We start from the raw sequence: 24,529 nt of genomic DNA on the forward strand, positions 1-24,529 counted from the left end.
CTTGAGTCCATGTTTAGCCCCGGTGGAGTTCAAGCTGCAGTAGCTTTGCACCAACAACATTACTGCAGCTGCAGCATATGCAAAAAACAATTACATGTAAATATGAAGCCTGATGTTGGTGCATGCATCCGTCAGACATGTACAAGCTACAGTCTTATTTAATTTAGCTGTGTGAGTGTCAGAGAGACGGTGAGTCAGACTGCAGACGGGGATTTGTCACTCAGTCACAGCCGCCACCCAGCCACTCACCAACAGCAGCCATGTTTAGTCAGCTGGATTTGACGGGACACACACACACACACACACACACACACACACGCACGCACACACACACTATATGTACACACACATTTCCATTCTGTACGGGTCACTGATGCTGGCTCTTTACATCTCTGCCTCTATCGTTCACTACCAGCGCCACTTAACAGCACACACACTCACTCACATATGACTTGATGTTTACCTGTTTCAAAGCCAAAGTCTACTTAGCTCCTCATTAAAAGGGAGAGTTGTAAGTTGAATTCAACGCTGCTAGTTGCATTTAGATTTCATCATCAAATCGAGTTTCATTTTGAACAGACGTAGTGACCGCACTGCCCAGACCCGTGTGTTTTAGCTGGACTCATCTCAAATAAGGCAGCGAGACAGACAGCCAGGGAGAGTGAGTTGGACTTGTCACTCAGTTGAAGTAAATTAAACAGAGCAATGAAAGAGAGGGAGGGAAAACTAGAGCGTGGCGCTGACACTGAATCACTCTAGGTCTCACTTTGTACTGTTTGTCTTCTATAATAAAAAGGCACTTTGTACATGAGCATCTACCCTATTACATCTGTGAGACTGTAAGAAGGCACTTTAAGGAAAATGTTGGCACTCAAAATACACAAAAGTTAAAGGTAGGGTAGGAAGGAGATTCTGGAAAAACGGTTCGAGCAAGCTATATTTTGAAAATACACAATTCAAAAGTCCAAACCCCTTTCTTCAGATATCCCCCCGAAGCCGCACCTCCAGAGTACCGGATTGTAACCGCAGAGGGGGGAGGGACAAACGGCAGCTGAGTTTGATAGACATATCACCATTCAATCATTTCGATGGGCCGGTTAAAATGATTGGATGGTGTTTTATCAGTCCTGTCCATTCCACAGGTGACTAAAATTTTTTATTTTTGTGTTAGAACAGTGTTTTTCAGTCTTGGAGTCGGGACCTCACAGGGGGTTGCCTGGAATTCAAGTGGGGTTGCCTAAAATTTCTAGTGATTGATTAAAAAAAAATACCAATAAAAAATATATGGTGAGTTGACAGAGACAATCACAATACATGAAAGACATGACGAACTCTGAAGCTCAAACTGAAGCACTGTGGTACTGTTTTATCTTTCAAATGTCTATTGTGGTCGGTTTCAGATGCTGCAGCTCTTTCATAATTCATACTTTGAGTTCTTGTTTGTTCAGTATTAATTGTCAGCCTTGTAAATACAAGCTGGACAGACTGTACATATCCTGACCAAGGAAAATAAAATTCTCACTTTGTGCAGTAATCTACACCTGGCTTTTCTGCCTCCATCCATAATAATATACATTAAATAGACTGAATGTGATCTAAAATTAACATTTATTTGCAACATAGTATAGCAAATTATTACATGACCAAAAACAAATTAATTTTAGCAAAAAAAGTCTCTGTTTTGAATGTCTGGGGTTGCCAGAAATTTGTGATGTTAAATAGGGTCACGAGCCAAAAAAGATTGGGGACCGCTGTGTTAGAGCATTTGATTAATTGGTTGCAATCAGGGTGTGAAGGGGATTTTAAGCAATATAGTAAAAAATCCTCAAGGGAAACATCTCCTACCCTACCTTTAAGTAAAAATAGCTGGTTCCATTACATTTAGTGCCAAATATTGATGCTGTCTTTTATTATTGGTTCTGAGAAAACAACAAATCAAAGGGAAATTAGTTCGATCAAAAATCTTAACACGACAGTTTCTGTTTTACTGCTACAAAGCCTGAACACATCATAGACGGGCTAATTCTGTAAGAGAACGGAAACAAAAGGTGAGACTGGTCACAACTGAGAACGCTGACTGAGGTCAGGGGGTCACGTGTAACTGTCGGATACGGTCAGGTGTTTCCCGAGTTTGCGGTTGCTTCCTTTCTGATAGGAAGAGCATTTTGCTGGATGCCTGTTAATGTGGAAATACAGTGTTTACGTACATCTGTGGAAGCTCATACCCAGCCTATACACGTGCACTTTCAATGTGTATCTGCGTTTATGTGAATGTGTCGTAAGTGTGTAGTTGACATACATGACTACAGTTATGTGCGTGTCTTCAAGTGTACTGGCTGACCTGGCAGAGTCTTCAGCAGCTGAGAGCATTTGGATTGAACAGATTTATTGTATGTTGACCTTACAAATGAGAAAACAGGCTGGTCCTACTCTACTCTAGCTGCCTATGATTATTACCAAAGAGAAAAAATAAACACTTTTGCAGTTTCTTTAACATAGCATTGCACAGAATTTGACATTTACAGTGTGTGTGTGTGTGTGTATTTATACATATAGAGAGGGGGAAAAGACAGGGGAAAAGTCCAATTGAAGGAACAGATCTGATTGGCTGACCTGATGTGAACCTGAGGGGATGTTTGCTGAGAGAAGGAATTACACTAACAGTATAGATGGAGCTGTACATCAGAAATAAAGTTAGTCTATGAACTGGGAGCTTGTTAAACACTGGCACACTGCCTCCAAATGTGTACACCCATATTACACACACTCAAACACACTCCTAAATAGACCCCCTGCTTCCACATCCACATTTACTTTATGGTGCATAGCATTCGGCTCCGGGTCAGAACACAGCCTGACGTGGAGTGTAATTGAACTCACATTACCCCTTACAAACCAGTCAGATTTGTACACTGGAAGCCATTAATAAAGTCAGCCATTAGTCTTTGGGTTAACTGCTACACACAGGGTGACAACATTTGATCATATCTTACTTTCTCCAGTGTCCATTCATATTTGGCAATCTTAATTATTAGTATCAAAAAGTGACACAATGCAATTAATGAAAAGTGAAATAAAGTCCAGTGCTTGAAGGTTTGTTAATGTCAATGGACAAATATTCCATCATTTAATTTCTCCTTGTCTGTATTTTCTGTAGAAAATGTACTCCATAATTCCCAGGTTTTGTCAAATCACAGCTGTTTTCAGACAAGTGCAAGGTTCAGTATATGATTGACAGGTGTCATTACCTGTTGTTCAGATGTGACCTGTATGTGATTCTACTGCTCTGGAAAACTGACTTCATTTTTCCATAATGGTATTAAACAGCATCACCAGGTTCATCTGTATTTATATTTAGTCTTTTCATTTAGACTGAGAGGAGAAAACTGTAGAAGGAAGGTGTGTATTTTCAATTTGTGAAATTTGAATTCTTGATTTCAGCTCCTGCAGCTTTAATGAAGACTAAAACTGAAACCAGCAGTTTCAGTTCAGCAGTTCATTTTATTGACTGAAATAAATTTTCCAAAAGCTAAATCAAAACTACAATGGACACAGCAACAAAATGTAAGCAGGCAAAACAGCCCAGTGTCATTTTTCTCCTGTGTTAATGGTTCATAATTTTACATAAAAATAGGGGACCATTAATAAACAGTGGGTTTTTCACAACTTAAATCAATAACCATTTCTGCAAAATACTTGACAAAGGAGCTAAATAAAAACTAAAATAAGTAAATTCTTTCAAAAATGGACCAAAACCAGACTGAACTCAAAAACTGGACTGAAACAATAAATCAAAATGAAAACTATTGAAAATCAAAGAGTATTTAAAACACTGTTGAACAAAATGTTTGCTTTTCTATATTCGGTACAGTATACAGCTTACTCTTTAACTTATACACACACACATCTCCACACAAGCCATTTTCCATGCACCTCTTGGCCTTCAAAGCCATCAGCTTTTACAGTCTGTGGGGCTCTTTAAGAGGAATAAAGCTGATATTTACTGTGGGCTTTCATTGAGTGTAAAGGCCCAGATTTGTGGTGCCCATAAACCACATCTCCCCTTCCTGCCTGTTAAAATTTAATGTCACACAGCTACCGCTGGGCTCCGGCTCCCATGAGACTTCCATTCATTTCTTTTTCCTTTTCCTTGACAGAGAGCAGAGGTGGGAAAGTACGTTTTTTCACATATTACACTAATTTGTATGACTTTGTAGGACTGAGCATACAACACCTCAGTGTATGTGTAACTATTCTAGTAGGTTTGAGTTGTGTTTGCCTCAAAGAATAAAAAATGAGATGGCATTCTGTCATGTAATTTATTAAAGAATAGGGAAAGGACAGTCAGAATGAGATGGAATTACAGGAGCCACTTTCTTAAATTTACACCCAATGGGAAACTACTACATTTAGCCATTAGCTTAGCATAGAGAACTGAAAATTAATGACACTGAACTCAACAAATATGTTATTTAGCGATAACCATAGGGACAGGGTGATGGATTTAGTAGAACTTAGCTGGGCAGAAGCCTTCATAAGCTTAAAAAAAGGCTTAAGGCTAAGCTAAACAGGTAAAAGTAAATTAGTAGTTATGTCGATTCTCTAATAAAACAAAGAGTAAAATTTACTTTCCATAAATGTGTGCGCCATGGCACCTAAATGACTAAACTATACAGTTGCACATGATTCAAGATACATCACATGAATATATGTCAATGTTAGGACCTGAAAAATTACTGTATTTGTGTCACAATTTTCTCTCTGTACAATGTAGGATTGATCAATAATGCCAAATAAATAATAATCCCATCACTTGTGCCATTGAATATTAATAGTAATATTCATCTATTCTGTCTCACTTGAATTAATTTCCCAACAGTTTATAACTATCTTTAAACAATCTTAAATATTCCACTGAAAAGCTCAGTATTTTGCCTCCCCATCACAAGTCTCGTGGTTATGGCTGACTTATGACCATTTTCATCAAGACACAATCTTTTTTTTATGCCTCTGGTGCAATAGTTAAACATTTTCCATCCGGCAAAGCTAACAGAGCACTACTTCCATCTTACAGCAGCGTAACTAACCGTGTTTAACCTGGAAATGTTTCTCTTTGAGTCGACAAACATCAACATGTGACACTAAACTTCTCCAGTGGAACCGTTTCACATTGAGTTCATTGAGGTGGGGCAGCGGCTGCCGGTTTCCCACCCCATCCATTCAATAGCAGGGGAAACACAGCGCCTTACTGAACATAAGCACTGATATACTGGCTTCACGGGCTGATATTAACCCTTCACCACACTACCTGCCATTCATTAAGTCCCTTAAATGCACATTCACCACCACCTCGTTCAGGAAAAGGCTGTAAATTATATTTATACATTTCATTCCAAAAATACATAAATCAAATGGTTCCAGTTCAGACAGTAGGGGAAGGGTGTTACATTTAGTAAGACTCTGCATGTGTGACATTTATTTATAAAGTTATTTCAACCCAAAATACCACAAAATTTGCTTCAGGAGCTGTTAAAGATGTAGTTTTACAGAAGAACAACACGCTCAGAGTGTAAAATAAAATAAGCGTATTTATCTGGGAAGATGGAAAAAGCCAGTCCCAGAGGTTGTGAAGACATGAAAGAAGAATGTCACCGTTGTCCCTGATGTTTCTTCTTCCCTCCTACCAACCACTACTACAGAAGTTTATCTTTCTTCCTGTCTTTCATCACAGCAGTTATTAAACCCTGCGAGGGAGCTCCGCCATGTCTAATTACTCCAACAGTAAACAAAAGGAGGTCGGGTGGGGAAGGAGTGAGGAGAATGACAAGGAGCACTGAGGAGACGAGAGGCAGATGAAAAAAAAAACACAGCTGGCCAAGCGCCGTGTTATTATAATTCTTTAAGCGATACTGTTAGCGTGGTCAGTCTTTTAGCTGTGGAGCTAATGACTGGCTATGCCTAATTACAGGCCGTCTGTGCTGTGCTGGGACGTGATATTCCTTCCCTGGATGGTTGTTAACTTCCCCCACAGCCGAAGCCCAACCCGACTCCCATTACCTCCCTGGCCTTCCTCGCCCACAAAACCCCAAATTACCTTTAAAGGTGTTGTATTGTTCTTTTGGCAAGATACAAAGCAGCTTTTTCCACTGCACACACATTACTCACACCTAAACCCCTGCTGACAAATATCCACGTATCCTTATAATGACAAATTTAATTGTAATAGAACTGAAAAAAAAAGATGAATTTCCCCAACAAACTGCCAGTAAGCACCATATCAACTCAAACAAGACACAATACAAAATATGACCAGTGAGTAATTATGGTCTTTTTGGGCTTCAGTGAAAAACAAAGATGATTTATTAGACACATAATCACACTATTATCTCATAACTAAATGTTGCAGAAATTTATTTGGCTGAATTTGTCCTCATGTCATCTGGAAGACATTTAATATCACATGTCGTTTTAAATCCAGCTCGCTAAAAGTATGAAAATGAGAAAATAACAAGGCCCAAAGCCTCACGGGGAGTACAGTTGGGAAAATAAAGTTTCCTAGTTAAAAGGGTGTTATATATCCTTTGCAGTGGGAAAAACGGTATTTTAGTAATTTATGACAAAGCAGAGCAGCGAGGTAAAATTAAAATCTAAATCAAAACCGACAAGAATATCTTTGAATGTGTCAGGAACAGTTACAAGGTGAAGGCAAATGCCCCCATGAAAAAGATGAAGTAAGACCAGTAACACAGGTCAGTATGTAATTCAGGATGGAAACTATTTTTAGAAAGTATACAGAGAGAAAAGTAAGTGCCTCTATGTGGAAGCCCGTCTACGCTCAAGCAATTAAAAACAAACACATTGCTGCCTTCCGGTCTTAGATCTTGTGTTTTTTCAGGGTGAATTATCGGTGAAATACTCCTTTTAGCTGAAGCTGTGGTGGCCTGGAGCTCTGTGCCAGAACAGAAACAGGGGGACAAGGTCTACATTTTGTTTCTCCCTATGAGTGCTCCCCATAAGACGGATGCTCTCCCCATCCATCCTGTCCTCCTCCCTGTCTCTGGAGTGAGTGATGCGGTATTGAAACCATATGCCCTCCTGAATTCCTCGCGGATCCTCCCATATCGTCCAATCCCAGCAGTCGGCTGCTGGCCGCGGACACTCGGCTGTCGCGAAGGGGGCCTCCCTGCTTCCTGTGTAGGATCTAAATATTTACACTCCCCATCGTCCCGAGTGGCGAGGCGGAGAGGTCTTGATGTTTTGGGTTATGTAAAGTCCAATCCTCCAGGATGCATATTTAACAGATTGTCCTTGTTAGAGCAGATTTTTTGAACAGATTCACTTCAGGGAAAGTTTTCTCATCCTCATGATAGGATGGGACACAAAAGCAGACCGTATCCAACCTACCTTTTTAACACACTGCCAACAAGAGTACTTCAGTCAGAGATTTCCTTTTATATATGATATGTATTACAAATGTCACCTTCATTTAGTGTACGCATTCCTTCATATAGTGGAAGTGAGCATGGATGGCATCAATTATAAGAAAGCTACGCCACATTGTGAGCACATGGTGTTCACCTTAGTTCACTGATTCATCGTACTCTTCGGTATCACCACGTCTTCAAAACATCTTGACGTAAAGCTCAAAAACATCTCAGGACATCTCAAGCCAAAGGTGACAGCTGGGTAAAAGAGTGTATGAGTCTGGAGCCAAAAATGAACATGTGGTACACTCTAACTGTCCTGTAGCATAACAAATGATGAGTCTTTGTTCTCTGTTATGTCAGCCAAAGCTTTCATCTAATGCAATTACTAGGAAAAAGCCCTGCAGGATTTTAACTTACAACCTCTTGTGCTAACAGCAGCACACTGTAACCTACTGAGAAAGCAGAGGAGATGTACTGCACAAACACTAAACAGAGCCAACAAATCTCAGCAAAGGATTTTCAGAGCATCACAGTGAGAACAAACTTAGCTTGTCCTGCAAATATTTTGTATACCATACAGATGGTAAAACCATTACAGAAGCAAAGCAGAGGTAAATCGCTTCCCAAGTAACCGGCCAAGTCAAGCCATTTGCAGCTGTGTGTCAGTGTACTAAGCTCGGTTCTGGCAACAGAGGACCCCAAAAGTGCCGGCTCAGGCTCAGGTTTTACTGCCAGGTTTGGCGAGGCTTTCGAGGTGAGAACTTAGGATGTTGAAGAATCAGCTCCAGTTCAGTCTAATAATAGAGTCTAAGCAACTAGAATGAACTCAAGTGGACCTGGTGGATCATTCATCACAGGTCTGGGCTGACTGTGCTGATTTGAGGCTCTGGTTGATTAGCTGGTACAAAACATTATGAGAAATGTAAATACATGAGTGTTATGGGATATGTTGGTCCTTCACAATTTGGTGAAAAGGTTGTATTGTGATTCATGTGGACAACACTGCAACTGGCTGTGACATAATGAAAAAGAATGATATCACACTGTCTTAATATTCAATACTAGTGCTGTCAAACAATTCACATTTTTAATCAGATTAATCACAGGGTTGCTGTGGATTAATTTTGATTATTCACGATTAAATATCATTCATTTTTATTCTGTATTAATCACGTTTCATTTTGCACAAGCAAACAGACTCGAGAAAGAAGGGAATATGTATATACACTTAATGTGTTTATTAAACACCTTCAACAGTTTCAACAAAACAACTTGAAACAACTGTTCCATCTTGGGGTTTTTTGTCCTCATATTTCCATCCAGAGGGCCAATCTGCTGTTTAGTGTCTTCCATCTTTCTGGGTTGGTTCTGCTGCCTGTCACTACCGAATCAACTACGCATTTGCACATGTGCGACACTAACTCTACTAGGATAAACTGCCCGAAATGTGTTGCCAGAGACGTTCAGAGTCATTCTGCACTGCAGATGGGGTAATTGCATTAAAATTTTTAGTCAGATTAATCATGATGATGGCTTAATCCGCGTTAACGCATTAATTTTGACAGCCCTACTTAATACATAATACTTAAATAGTTTTACAAAACTGTTTTAATGTATGTATACTGTGTTAACTTTGACAGCTTTAACTCACTAATTGTGTAATTCGGTTAACTGAGGCTTAAAGCTCACTGTTCTGACAACTATTCAAATCAAGTGTTTTTTGGCAAATAGAACTGAATTAATCTACCTATAGTTACAGTATTACCTCACAGCCCAGTATTTCAAGGGTTCTAGGACTGCTGTATTTACACTGCCAATGCAGAATGTAGTGTGTCCTTTATATAGATACAAAGAACAGAGCCGTGTCCCTTCATAGACCTTTTTATTCAGCCATAACCCTGACCTTTCCCTAAATCCATCCATGTGTTTTAGTTGCCTGTGTTGCCCAAACTTTAAGCACTTATTATTTTCCATAACCATAATTTCATCCTGATTCGTGCCAGAGTTACAGTGCACTCTTACTGTGACTCAGTATTAACCGGGTGTGTTATCTGTCAAATTACCAAGGATCAGACAGATATTAACAACATGGCTCAGTGAGCGAAAGATTTACGCAGTGCAGCAGTTGCACAATGAAGCCTCACAGAAGCAGCTGAGTTTCAAGCATTACAACGTCTGGCCAGAATCTCAGAGCAGGTGAAAGGTGGGCGGATTAGGGTTTGATTTAATCTGGAAAGCTTGCGGACCTCATAACATCAGGCTTATACCTGCTCATTACATCATCTGCAGAACAGGAAGAGGAGCAGGGAGGACTGATGAGGAGGCTCAGAAGATGAGGTCAGCTGTCAAGACAGATTTGTCATCTGTATCCTAATGAGTTTAATATTCACATGCAGTGAATCTGCCTTTTTGAACTTTCATATAATTTTCCTACAATGCAAGGTGAAACACAGTACACAGCTTTTACTTTCTTATTCTTCTATCTATTCTCTGCTAACAGGATGTATCCGTCTCACTCTCCAATCACCTTAAAAATGACATATTTTTCTGCTGGCAGCCAAATAATAAATTTCCACTAATGGTAGGAGGTACTTATACTTTCCATTTCCAGACATGATAGTTCTACTACACCTACACATATTGCACTTTTTTCTGCACTGGGACTACTTGCTACTTGGCAGATGTAAATAAATTATAAACTCATAAATTATGATGTGTTATTATAGATTAAACTACCCAAAAGCATCCTTACCAGCTGCAGCAGTATGGATCAGGGTATTACAATCCATCAGTCTATTTCAATAATTTCCCCTGGGATTAATAAAGTATTCTAATTCTGATATATTAATCCGAAATGGGCCACTCTGCTAGTATATTTGATGCTAATATTTGTGTATTTTTACTTAGGTAATATTTAGAATTCTGGACTTTTATTTGTTTTTTTTTTTGAGTATTTTTACATGGAGTACTTTGTCCACAGCTGAATAGATGTTTGTTTAGGAAACAAAGGACTTGCCCGGATCCACCCAGAGAAACTACAGTAAAAACAGGTTGTGGACAGAAGGGTAGGATTTTGATCTGAAGTGGACTGATTGGAGAAGGATTCGGACCTGAAGTCAGGTCCAATATATCAAGAGCCTCAAAGATGAAAACCTCCATCAGACAACACATGCTGCCTATCCACTGATCTCAACGGGCTAGGTATGGGTTACAGTGGCTGCAGTGAGGTTAGTTTGTGGTCAGTTGTGTGTGTGCTTATGTATACAGTTGGACTTCGCGATGACACTAGTGTTTCTCAGTAGGGCCAGTAGTTCCCAAACGATGTCAGCTCGAGACCCAAAAGATAGACACTGTGTCCTCTTATGACACACTTTTGTGTTATTTTCACCTTTTTACATCTTTAACAACCAAGTCCTGTCTTCTGCATTTCACATGGCTTTGTTGAGTTCACTGAGCGCACTCTCATTTTATCTAAATTGTAATATGCATTCACTATCCTTGGTAACACTGTGACACTTTTGGATTTCGACCCTATTAGTGAAAGGCAGGTGTAGACTGACCTGCTGGGCCTGGCCCTCTGGATCCGTCCTGCGGTTGTGTCGATCGGTTGCGATTCTGCTGCCGACGTTTTCCCCCAGTGGAGCGGGCGGTGCGGATGTGCACTTCACTGACCTTGAAGAACGCTACCATGAATGGCTGCTTCTCAAGAGCGCCATCACGTCCAACAAGCCCCGCCTCCTTGGAGCTGATGCTCTGCCCTGTTTCAAACAAAGCAGTAACTTGTAACTATGCAATGTAAGACGTTCTGTATAAAAAGATGGATGGATGGATGGATGGATAACACAAACTAAATCATATTAGTTAATGATTGTTGAATTACTAGTGAATTAGTTATAAGAATAAACTTAAGACTGCGAAACTTATTTTGTTATAGTTATTTTACAGTATTTTTGTGGTTGCTTTTTACGTAAGAATAGATCATATTTTAAGTACTAGTACTGACTATACTTGTGGTACTCTCATGCAGAGCAAAGGAGCTGCAGAAAACAATTATGCAGAGCAAGTGTTGAATAACTAGAGGTCGACCAGTTGTAGGATTTCTTTGCTGGAGGAAAACAAAGTCAGCCAATGTAATCCCACCCCAAACCCTGAAAATTTTGATGATGAGAAGACCTTATGCATGTCTGAAATTCATTATTTTTAGTTTAAAGAGGGTGACTCTTGAGATGAAAACCATATCAGTAATCCAAAAATTGATGCTGAATTTAAAAAATCTTGTTGGATACAGTTTTCATCTTTTGAGTTATGTACTGTTTTCCTTCAAAGTCACTATTTCCAGCTAAGTTGTTTCATTTTAACTATTAGCCACTACTGGCTCAATCTCAGTTGAAAAATGTTCCATCAACACTGATTAATTACAACAATTCACTGGTCTATCTCCATAACAATAACTGTGAGGAGCCAATATGCTACTTACATGTTTCCTAATAATGTAATAATACTGGAAAACCTTAAACCTGAGTATTTCCAAAAATTCTATCAACTCCCTTACCGCTGCTGGTCTCCACGCTGACCTGCAGACCCAGGTTGTGCACTGGACTCATCACCCACAGGTTACTTGTGGCAGTGATATCAAACTCCAGCCAACCCTCCTCAGCTGCCCACAGCCTTCGAGACTCAAGTAGGAATAGGTCTGCCTCCCTAGAAAAACATGAAAAAAAAAAAATACAGCTGAGATAAGACAAAGATAATAAAAGATAATAAATTTACATTTAAAAAAAAAAAAGGGCCAAAGAGAAGATATGATGGAAGTGTGAGTTAGCAGTGGTGTCATTATCAGCTGCAGACAGCAGAGAGGAGTGATCTGCCTCTTTAAAAAGCAAAGGGAAACACAGCAGTGCTTGGTTTGTATCAAGGTAACAGTATCATAACAAAATGACAGAAAGATGAATAGGTGCACTTAACAGAAATGCCGGTGCACACTGTATTGTGCGCCCCTGTAGGTTTGGCCATGGAGTCAACCTCTCTGAGGGACTAGGGAAAGGAAGGAATTAAAGCTTTGGTATCAGGCTACAACTACAATATGTTAATATCATCTACAACAGTTTATGTGAATGAGGATTTAAACATTGTGTCAAACAGGAGGAGAAAGAGAGGCACGCAATCTGACAGTGGAGTGTTTAATGAAAAGAGAGCAGAGGGAATATGAGGAAAAGGCAGAGCATGAGTGATAAGAGGGCCTGTCCTCCCAGTGTCCCATTACTGTAGTAATAACACAGCGTCAGGTCTGTCGGACCCTCCTCCAGAGCGGACATCAAAGCCTCGCAATCATCCAGGTGTTTGGAGAATGCCCCTGCAGTCATGCATCAGCAGCCCTTCTTTATTGGCCATTAATGAGAGTGTTTTTGACAGCTTCCGTATGAGCCTCTACTCCTGATTTTCCCTCACACACACACATACAGTCACTGCAGCCCACTGCTAAGTTCACACATTTGTCACAGCGTGGGTCAGCGCAGCGTTGTTTCTGCCTCGTCGTCGCAGCCGCTGTTCCCCTGTTGAGAAACAGCAGGAGGTCCATCGCAGAGCCGCCTGCAGGGCGAAGGCTACTGAGACCCTACTGTAAAAGCTCTTATTGACTGACTGCTTAAATGAACTGGAATAATAAGGTCAGGAGTCAGTTGTGTTTTTTTGCAACAATAAATCTCCTTTATAAGTCTTGTCAGTGACTGTTGTAAAAACTGTAACGCGATGTGGGAGACTAGCTCACAGCTGGCCTGCTTATTTCATGCGCTTTCATCTTTTAAACTGCTGAAAAGGCATATTTGTAAGATTGTAAAAGTAATATGTAAAGGCGGACATCTGGAGGGAGAAGTGTTCCAGAGTCCCCTTAAGATGGACAGTATAACTGGATCAAAATATGTATGTTTTTAATCAGATGGGAGTATCATCTCCAACTGAAAGTATCTTGTCTGATGCAGGGAAGCTGCTGCTGAATGTGTTCTGCTCAGTAACAGCAGAATTCGCAGCAGCTTGTCCTTTCTCATACAACGTTAGGCCTGCCACATTTTTGGCATTGTAATCTCCCACATTCCTTACCTGCTGTTAGCCGAACCGCCCCAATCAAATGAAAAGTACAAAGGGTGTCGGGCTAATTAAGCGCTCTATCATTACAGCTTAGAGTCAAAACAGGAGTCAGGTTTTTACGAGAGGGAGGGCCACATGAAAGTTAATAGGCTTCCCGCTGATTGGTGATTACAGTGTGAGGGTACAGTTTTGCAAAAAGCAGAAAATGAGAGAAACAACCAACAAAGACACCTCAATTTTTTTACTCATCTAAACTGGCAGTTTTCAGATGTAATGTCGAGGACTAGTTCCAATTTTAAGATATCGACGCCTTCAGTGAATACACCTCGCATGCTCACATGAAGCGTGTTTTCTGATAGCGGCTGTCCCATCCAGGCTGTAATTTTCTTCAAGGTAAAACTCCTCTCCTACAATAATACAGAAACTGGAGCTATATGGGTCCTTTAATCTCCAAATATCTCCAAAAATAAAGGCTTTACCTCCAGGCTGGAGAGCACAAACCAACCATTGTAGAGATAAAGGAATGTAGAAAATAAGTCGTTCTTGATACCTGCAGAAAGCTTTTGACAGACAGAAAAATATACTTCGCCAAAATCTGTAGCTGACCTTTCTCAATCTGAGAGCCGCAGAATGGATTAAGTTTAAACTGAGGCTGCAGGCTGAGAATATTTAGCAATGCAGACCCCTCCTTACAGTGTTTTTGTTTCTTGATGTTATTTAACAAAAATAATATAAAGAAAGACTTGCGTACTTTAATGTGTATTCATTTATAGAGAAAATGTACCCGACGACATGACCCCACAATGTATATCACACATTCTTTCATGTTAGTGTTGCTTCTCACTGGGCGGGCTTGATAAAACACAAATATCATTCAGAAATCTTACTGGATGTTTATCTACCCCTGCAGACGTAATGTAAATGTTTGGCATGTATTAGCTGTACTCATTTGGGGTTCAGGAGGATTTTGAAGCAGTGCTATTTCTGTACAATGTGGTTTTGCTAGATTTTAACTTGTAAACCCAGGAACTGTGTAACACACAGGGAGAATGGTAGAGTGATAAAGAAACACACATTCACATAAGATGTTTGCTTTTTGTGTCCAGAAAAAGGTGACAAATTAAAGGAAAAACTAACATGAAACATCTTAGTGCGGTGTTGTTCCACCATGTGGTCTTAATTTTACGGGTCTGTGAACACCATTCCTCCAACCAATATTCCCTCATTTAGTCTTTTGATGATAATGGTGGAGGGTCATGCTTGACATAGCGGTACAAATTCTCCCATAGGTGTCCCATGGGCATTGCATACATTCACATTTTTCAGCCACAGAACCCTTTCCTATGGATGTCACTCTGAAAAGCAACTCCCATTAGGTTTTTCCTTTAATTCGTCACTGTCTGTGCATACATTATATAGACAAAAACATTAGGAGACATCACACCTTCCCATTCCTGTAGGTTTGAAATATTATCATAATAAAAATGTTCATGTAAGTTGTTGTCAACAAATGTCAGATCTATATATTTTTTTATGTTTAAAGGCTGATTTTTGTTTCTGAGTGAGAGCTGAAGAAACCAGTTAGTTATACTTGTGGTTTTAAATGATTTTTATTTATGGTCAAAATGGTCAGAATTAGGCTGATTCTCCCATCAGTGTCCTTGACCACAGTACTGATGAAGATCTGGAACTGGTCCTTCAATGGAAGTTCACTGCTCCTAATGTGTGTTATGTGCTAATGCTAATGCTATGTACTGTGTGTGTGTATTACAATGGATAAAATACAGAGGCTGAGTTAACCTTAACCTTAGAATGTGACAAATACTCCAGAAATCTAGAGGTAGAACATTGAAAACCCTTACAATAGTAAAAAAAAAAACTACATTGAGAAAAATTCCATAAAAACAAATTCTGGAGCATTGTGTAAAAGGAGGCAATGTAAACAAAGTTAACCTTAAAGAGGAAACATTTGTGTATTTATAAGTATCACAATATGAAATTATATTATGGCATCTGTTATTATTGTCCTGTCAGCTGTGAAACACCTGAATTCATTGTCCCAATGCTTTTGTCAAAATAGTGTATATGGGCCTGCAAACATATCGTCGCTGTCAGGTGGAAACCTCTTGAGTCCCTTTTTGGTCTTTTTTTTGTCACAAAATTATTCTATTGGTCAGTCTTCATGTTGGCCTGAAGGTTTTAGAAATATTAAACCAATGAAAAGTGTTGAAAATGGCTTGTGACCACATCTCTTAACTCCGTTAATTTATTTAGAATATACATTGTTATTCCAGTTTCCTGAAAAATAACTGTTTTAGACATAAGTGGTTTCCGCTCGACAGTGACAATATGTATGTGTATGTGTATGTGTAGAAGTATATTTATATGTATGTGTATATGTATGTATATGAAATCAGTTATTGAGTTTCAGTGAGAATGGATAGACAAATATAGTGACACACCATCTTGATCCTTAAATTTTTGTTTGCTCTGAATTTCTATTGTTCACGGCTGTGAGTATGAGGTCATTCACATAATTTCATGGTTTGTTAATTGTGCCATACAAACAGACTGAGCTGACCTGACTTCCTGTTCAGTGCCTATCGTTCAGTCTTACCTGTCAGGGTGCTCCTTGACCACCTGGTAGACTTTGAGCAGGAAGGTGTCGTTGCGGAAGGCGCGGCTCACACACTCCTTGTAGAGGCGAAACTCGGCCGCGGTGACCGCCTCGCCTTCAGGGATCTGAGAGAGGTTGAACTTAAACTCCTTGTGGTGACGCCGCTGTGGAGAGAGCTCCCTGTCATACTCCACTGTGGAACACACAAAGGAAAATAATATAAGAGACAAAGGAGAAGAAATGTATTCACCTGTAGCAGAAGGAGGACTCATTTTAGTCCTGGTCTGATGATCTCAAGTGGGCCAAATAAATTACACTATAAAATTGTTTACATCTTCAAACTATCCTTTACAAAATTATGAATAACATGAAAAACCATAAACAACCTGAAATTTCTTGAGAAAATAAGTGCCATTTTAATATTCTGTCTCAGTTTATCATTTACACATGTGCATTACAACTTACTGATCACATCTACATAGATATAAAACATTTATTATCAGGTAGAATATGGTTAAAATTGCATTTATTTTTCATAAGACATTATAATTTGTTCATAATTGTTCAGGTTATTCACATTTTTTGTGAAAGGCCCGTTTGTAAATATAAACATTTTCACCTGAATTCTTTCTTTTTTTTTTTACACTAAAAGTGAAAAAATCTGAAGTTGCCATTATTTATATATCATTTATATTTATTTTATTTAGAATGTTAGTGGTTCAGTGCACTTGAGATCGAATTGGGCCGTACATGGTCCCTGAAGTAATATGATTTTAACATCCTTGTTTGTTAATATCTTCAGTGTACATTTTGCATTTCATGAATTCCTCCCACGGGCCAGATTGGCCTGCAAGACCTGACCTATAGTATGTTTGTAAAGACAGCAATGGCCTTTTTTGAACTTCACAATGAATATTCAGTCTCGCATTTTCCATAAATAGCATTAAATTGCATATTTACAAACAAGGTTTCACTGTAAATATACAGTGGCGAGTGATGAGCGGATATCCTTTTCACAGACAGTGTGCTGAGGTCGACCGTGGTAGCCTTTAAAACGAACTCATGTGATTTATACTTTTGGCCTAATAGCTTTTGTGGCTTGCTATTTCCCTAAATAAACCCCTGTTATCATCAGTCCGAAGCAAAAGCCAGTGATTTTTTTTTTTTTTTTTACTTAGAGACATTCAGTGACCACTTCTGACGACGCAAAATGACAAAAACCAACAAATGCGCTCCCGCCTCTGCTTTTAAGTGCAATATGCGCCATAATGATAATGTGTTCTGCGGGGAATTGGTTCCTGTCTCTGCTAGACGTTTTTCTCCCACAGCAAAAGAGCCAGCAGAGTGAGACTGTCGACAGGCACAGAGTAAAAAGAGGGAAGTGTATAAAGACGGCCATGTCGAATGCAATTAGAAGGCCCTGTACAGAAATACCCATGGATTCATAAACAGTAAAGCCTCAAATATGTGCTATATTCTGTAAAATACATAAAAACTAGCAACGTAATTGCTACAGCACCCAAAACATATATCAACGCACTATTCTTACTCCGTCACACTCTCACTGATTTAAATACTTTCTCATATGCTGCACACCATCACACACATATACACAGTGTATCATCATCTCCACTCTAGTTTCCACTCAGCAGGGCTCGACCGGCTGTGGTTACACCACCACAGACTGTGAGCGCAGACTGACTGGGAACCAGAGCTGGACTTATTCCACCGCCTCGCTTCTTCACCTGCAGCACATTCACTAGTGTTTTAGAGAAATTACTTACATATAATGATGTTAAATATTTAATATATTGTTACTTGGCAAATATATATACTTAAATAGAGGTACTGAATGTAAAGGAAGTTTCTTGGCATCTTTTTGTCACGTACAGTAGGAATGTCTTATTGCTGGATATTTTTTGACAATGTAGGTAAAAATAACATTGGGAGAAAGTGCCACCTCATCAAGGGTAGATCTGCTTATGAGTAGTTGTTTCTATGTCTAGACAGTCTCCAGTCATTTGGCAGCACATGCTCACATTCTGAGCCTTGATTTTGATTTTGTCTGAAAATCTAATCATGTCCCGTCTGCACCAATGCAGACATTTTGCAAAACATATTTATTATGACACTAAAATAGAGATTTTTAAAAACGCTGGGTGTGGTATCCATGGAAAATGTAGACATTAAAAAATGATGGCATCACACCCCATTTTACTGCTGTCTGTTTTTGCTTTGTGTGATTAACCTGAAACATCAACTGCAGGTGTATAAATCAGTGTATGACCTGCAGTAAATCGAGGTCAACATGGATACTTATGGGAAACGGACCGGACCTGCATTATGAACATATCCAGATCATGCAAAGCAGGGGTGTCAAACATACAGCCTGCAGGCCAAAACCAGCCTGTCAAAGGTCTGAAGATGAATTTGTGAAGTGTAAAAAATATACTGAAGATATTAACAGTTAAGGGTTCAGGGGTCACATACAGGCCTATCTGAACTCAGGTGGGTCAGTTACAATAAAAAACAACAAAATTTTAACATTATGCCTGTTACTAAATGTTTTGTGCTTTTGTAGATTCACTGCACATGTATAAATGATAGGTTGAGGCGTAATATTGTTGAAACTGCATTTATTTTTCTGAAGAAAGGTCAGGTTGTTAAGGCTATTCAATTTTTGCTTGCAAAAGGATAGATTGTAAATGTAAAATTTTTCATTGAATAATTTTTTTTTGTACTAAAACCAAGAAATCCCAACCCCTTAAAGTAACTGAAGTTTCTAACTGAGGTTGTTTTTATTTCTAACTTTCCTGACAGATGTTGCTGCATCCAGTATTATCCATAATGTCCATAAGTTTAAAGTTCAACAGATACTTATTTGTCTGAGTGTTTTCTAGTCTAGTGTTTCTAGTCATTTTTGCGTAAATGTGTGGACAGAGATACTTTTGTAAAATGAAGGTCATGTGGACACATTAAAAAAAATAATTTAAAAAAAAATTAAGGAAGAAAATATATGTTTAGGAAAATATCAGTGGTAGTATGGGCAGGGAATTGGTGCACATCCAGATGACAGTGCTCTCGACACCAAAACATCAAACATGAGGAAACATCTAAGGATATGTTAATGTCACTACAATCAGTCACATAAAATATATATATTTAAAATGAATTCATGAATATAAACCCCTGGAGATATACCCTCTATTTTTACAAAGGAGTTACATTACTTATCCAAGACATTTTTAATAGCGCAACGAGAAATCTGTATCACATTACATGTCAGAAGTAATTTTTCCAGCTCTGCCAGTCACTGATACATCAGCCATCATGCATCATCTCTCAGCCACTGTTACTGCAGCTGTTTGTCCAACCTGGATGTGAGTTAGTCTGGCCAAAATAAAGAGTCTACCTGACATGATAAATGAGAGCTATCAAAGAATCCCCCTCCTTTCTGCTTTTCTCCAACAAATGGTTTTATGATGTGTTCATGTGCCTCTCAGTCTGTTCAGTATGTACGTTAGGAATAAAATAAACAGGTTTTAAATCCCACAGTACATTTTTTATATTATATTATGTCCAGTTTTGATCCCTATACAAAAAGGAAGTAAATTACATTTTTTGTCCCGTTGCCAGGCTTCTTAAAACTTCTGGTGATTTTATGATGTATGGACCCACCCAAAATGAGCCAATGACACATTTTGTTCCCAAAGTCAAAGAGTCATAGAGAAAATTGCGTTGTTGTGAGAATACTGGAACCAATCAGACTTTCCCAAAAGTGCCAGCCCCACCTCATACCCACACCCAGGAAGGTCAAAGCTCTCCTCATCCCCAGATATTTCCAAGTTATATGAATGCTGTGTTTAAGTAACATACAGAGTGAAAAACGCAGGGAGGGAAGTGTGTCTGTTTAGGTTTTGTTGGTTTGTTTCTGAAAAGGATTAGATAGTCTGCGGCGAAAGATAAATTCTAACACTGGAATCGTTTCAATTTATGACCTGAATCGGAGTGAGAATGGGCTCAGGTTGTTTTCTCTCTCAGATTCAAGCACTGCCGAAGCAAAGGAAACCACCAATAGAGAATAAGATGTTATTCACATTATCATCACTGTGACTTCTATCAGCTGTGACAGTGACCATTTCATCATCCCACTTCACAAGCTGCCCACACACACACACACAGACAGATGTAGCTGTAACTGTGTGTGATGCTGGGCCTGGGCTTGTAATGACGGGAAGACAGATCAGCCAAGCTTATGTGTATGGATGTGTGTGTGTGTGTTAGCGGAGGCCTTGAGCCGAGGTCATGGCACTCCAAATGACTTTACAACACTCCCTCCAACACCCCCGAGCTTAAAGACCAACAGCTTGAAATTTTATATTCCCGTTTAACTATCTACTGACATTTTGGCACAAAAGCTCTTTGATAAACGTATTGTAGGTGGTTAGAAGGTCAGGAGTACTTTCACATGGATGCAATAAATACTGAATAGATTTGCTGCACTGCATTTATGCCAAAAAGCAGAAAAATATTTTGAGGAGTGAATCAGTGATCTGAAAGGAAGGAAACTGAGAATTGGTTCTAGTTGGTTCCAATTCGTCCAATCCATCAGAATTCTGTGCAACTTTAATGTGAGCTGCTGGAAAAGTGCAACAAGGAGTCATGGCGTGAGGAGATTGGGTCCAAAGTGTGGTTTCATTTCACAAAGAAAGATGAGAGTGCTATGTCTGTAAAATGATTTGAAACAAACTTCAGATAAAAGGTAGAAACCGCAGCTGCCATGAAATATGTTTCTACACAACATGGGGATAAAACTAAAAGCGCTTGTGTTTTGCTCCTTCTTATTGAATGCACTTGAAAAATAATGCAGATTAAAAACAGGCAGTGAGCATTTATACCTATAACCTCCATTGGGTAAAATTCATGTGTATGGAAAGGTGTTGATTTTTGCACCATTTATGTTTAAATAGAGTTTTCACGAGACTTTACAGCGGATAAAAGAGAAAAACACCACACAAACATGCATTTTTCTCTTTCAAATGATTTGTAGTGACAACAATGTCAAAATAAAGATGTAGTAGTAGTTTTTTCTATATACATATTTTTATTTCAGTTTTTCCCCCCTTTATAGCAAACCCTGGCAGTCCTAGTGTGACATTTCAATACTTCCACAATGTTATAATGACATGAGCACCATGCAGCCACAATGTTTTACTTTGACTTAAAGCTGCAGTTCATCACTGGGCAAAAAAATGTATAATTACCTTTCAGTATATTTTAGTATAGTAATTTAGATAGTGTGAGAGGAAACAAGATTTATACTCCCTTCTCTGCTGCAGAAGGAAAGTGTGCATTCTTTTTTTCCAGCTTTAAGCAGCATTAAAAAAAAGTATGAAACAGTGGAGGTTTTGCACACTTAATTTACATACATGCCTTCTTTCTAATTACTTAACACACCTACTAAAAAAAAAAAAAATCAATAATATCACTGATACAACTGTGATTTCAGATTTACCCTAAGCTAATTTTAAAGTTTTATTTTTTCATACAGGTGCTTGTAATGTGGTTTTGTGGTATAAGATGTACAGCGTCATTCATTTCCTCTGATTTGAGCAGCCAGCAAGAGGCCTGTTAAGCACAAATTTGGTCACAGTTTTCCAATAAAACACATTATGTGAAAGGGTGTGGAGTATAGCTGAGTAGGAGGTGAACTCACCTGGTATCTATAATTTCACAGCTGGACCCAGAGTTAAAAGTTTTATGCTGTATTTCCTGTGAAATGTCGCAAACAGAGTGGAGTGAAAAGAATGCTTGCCAAGAGGAAAACTGTATTTCTTTCAACTGAAAAATGTATGTACTGATTTCATTAGGCTTAAATGAAATTTACGGTGCACATTTTGACATTTATTTTCCTCACATCTGAAGAAAACCTCCAGCTCTCCTGAGCTCACTCTCGAACTTCCAATTAATCATTTATTTTTTATCTCTGTGAAGGGATACAGACACAAACAATTAAAACTATGAAATATTAACACTGCAGCCACCGTTTCACATCTCTTATTATGATATACTTTATCATTGCAGTCCCCTATGAAGTGAATTGGGAGACACAGTTAAGTAGCATTCCAGCTGTTTCTCCACCTTCTCAGCTTGAAATTCAATTGGAATCTACTGAGGTTTTCACATCTAAAATCAAAGAGAAGCCTTCACACAATGCGTACAGAGAGTGTAACCTCTGCACTACTCTACCATGACGTGAGCTTTGAGACAGGAACACACAGAAGGGAAAAGGGATTTAGATCTGGATAATTTGGAGAGGAATTTATTCCGAGTGATTCTAAAGATGGGGAAAAGGTGATTACACTGGTGATTTGGTGCAGGAAGAGGCTGTGTATGTGAGTGTACACTAATGTGTCACTAGTTCCTGAGAACCCACAAATCAAACAAAAGACTGAATGTCTTTCATTTTCACTCTTTCAAACACATACACATGTAAACCTGACAATGATGGGGAATTTCTCAGATGAATCATCAAGATCAAAAATCAAAAGACTCATGAGACAGAAAGAAAAACAAGAGGAAGTGAATGAGTAAAAATATGAAAACAACGGTAAAGTAACGTTTAAGACATAAATGGATTCACTGAGACATAGGGGACAGTGTTAAACCCACAAAGACCCAAACAGCCACTGGCAATCATCTACTGAGCTACAATGTTTAATAACTTCTGAACCACTAATTCTATCAATACATGTAAATAATTGGTGTAAAATGCAGTTTGTCGCCTTTTCATGGTCATCAGATATGACCCATTTGGACGTTCAGAGGCTCTGTAGTGAACGTGGAAATAGCGTCATCTTCTACAACATTGATTCACCAGTGAAACCCATGGAGTTTGATAAATGACTGTGGTTGGAAACAGTTGGTTTTACTTTCAGTAATTGATATCTTTGCTGAAAAAGTCATTTTTTTCTTCAGTTTTTTCTGGTTCTGATATAATAACCCTCGACTTACATCTAAGCTTTTAAGAACTTCTACATGATCAGTAAATTAAACATAGGAAAATACATGATTTTTGACTGAAAAACAGAATAAAGAGGATAGTATTATAATAAATAGTGATAAATAACTTAAGAAAGGTGAAACATTCATTTGGCAACTGTCATGAAAGTACTGGGTTTTTATGGGTTAAGAAAAGGGACAAACAGGCCAGATAAAGACAAATTATGGTTAATGCTGAGACAAGCCACGAGAGAGATGATAGAAGATAGCGACAGACTAATGAATCTCTTTTGAAGTCTGTCGCAAATGACAGATGCAAATGGGAGTCACGAGCAAAACGAGACTAAACAAATGAAGACAATATCAGTGTCTCGGAGAGGAGAAAATGAGGCCAAAGGGACAAAAAAAGGGAGAAAGAGGGAAAAAAGATGTCAGTGTTGCAACGAGATGAGGAGAGACGGAGACAGTTGGTGACAGAGAGAGAGTGAGACGGACGATTTGCAGGTTTGCTTGGACGCTTTGATAGGAGCTGTTCTCTCATTTCCACCTGTGCAACATCTGGCTCAGCTGTCCTGCCCCTGCTGCTGTAGGTATTAGAGCAACCCACACACACACACACACACGCCCAGAGGTGCACGGCTTCAGAACCTCCTGACTTTGGGAATCATTCTTCTTTTATATTCATCTTGATATGAATGTGGTAAGAAGTCAGACTGGTACTATCAGTTTAACAGTGATAATTATTTTCCAGCTTAATGGACTAATTGTTTCAATTTACATTGTGATGAATCTTAGTTTTGCAGATATGATCTACTTTTTAGAGGCAGTGTGTGGATCACGTCATAAAAAAAAAAAAAAAAAAAAATCGATAATCATCAACTTTCCTGTTCATGTTTATTGTTTTCACAGTATTTTACAGAGAGTGTTCGGTTTGTAGCATTTTTTATCACTAGCAGCAATTATTAGCCTAGTGAGTTTATTCAAGTCTGTTTATTGTGATATCTTAGCATCTGTCCACACTAAAGTGTTCATATTTAGTCCACACTAATATGCAGAGTTTGCACGATGTGTTGTTTCACTGCTGAAGATAAAATAATGATGAAGAATGAAGAGTGTGTCTGTAGATCTGGCATCTAAACTACAACATGTAATGAGCCCGATTTACACAGATGAGTTATGTTAGAGTGTCAAAATGGTTTTGTTTCATTATGAAAAAATCAGGCCAGTCTATAGACAGTTCATGGAAATAGTGTATTTGAATATGCAGGAAAATGTGAACGTGTTTACTAATGGATATTATAGTAATTTCAGTCCAAAATAATGCAAAAATGCAGAGCTTCTAATCAGATGATAACAACAAAAAGCCATCAAATTTGATAAGAGGTGAGAAAACTGTGAT

The 24,529-nt window shown here is 38.8% G+C and overlaps 1 protein-coding gene across 1 annotated transcript in view; it reads right to left on the reverse strand.

The window, feature by feature from the left end:
* Positions 1 to 24,529, reverse strand: part of bmp6 (bone morphogenetic protein 6) — a 57,892-nt gene that overhangs the window by 7,179 nt on the left and 26,184 nt on the right. Inside the window, exons 2-4 of the mRNA XM_030123283.1 lie at positions 16,129 to 16,321; positions 11,980 to 12,128; positions 10,988 to 11,185 (exon numbers count right to left, since the gene is read on the reverse strand). Of these exons, the coding sequence (XP_029979143.1) occupies positions 10,988 to 11,185; positions 11,980 to 12,128; positions 16,129 to 16,321 (540 nt within the window). The remainder of the gene's footprint in view (positions 1 to 10,987; positions 11,186 to 11,979; positions 12,129 to 16,128; positions 16,322 to 24,529) is intronic.

Source organism: Sphaeramia orbicularis, chromosome 20 (assembly GCF_902148855.1).
Source record: "Sphaeramia orbicularis chromosome 20, fSphaOr1.1, whole genome shotgun sequence".
Lineage (NCBI taxonomy): Eukaryota > Metazoa > Chordata > Actinopteri > Kurtiformes > Apogonidae > Sphaeramia > Sphaeramia orbicularis.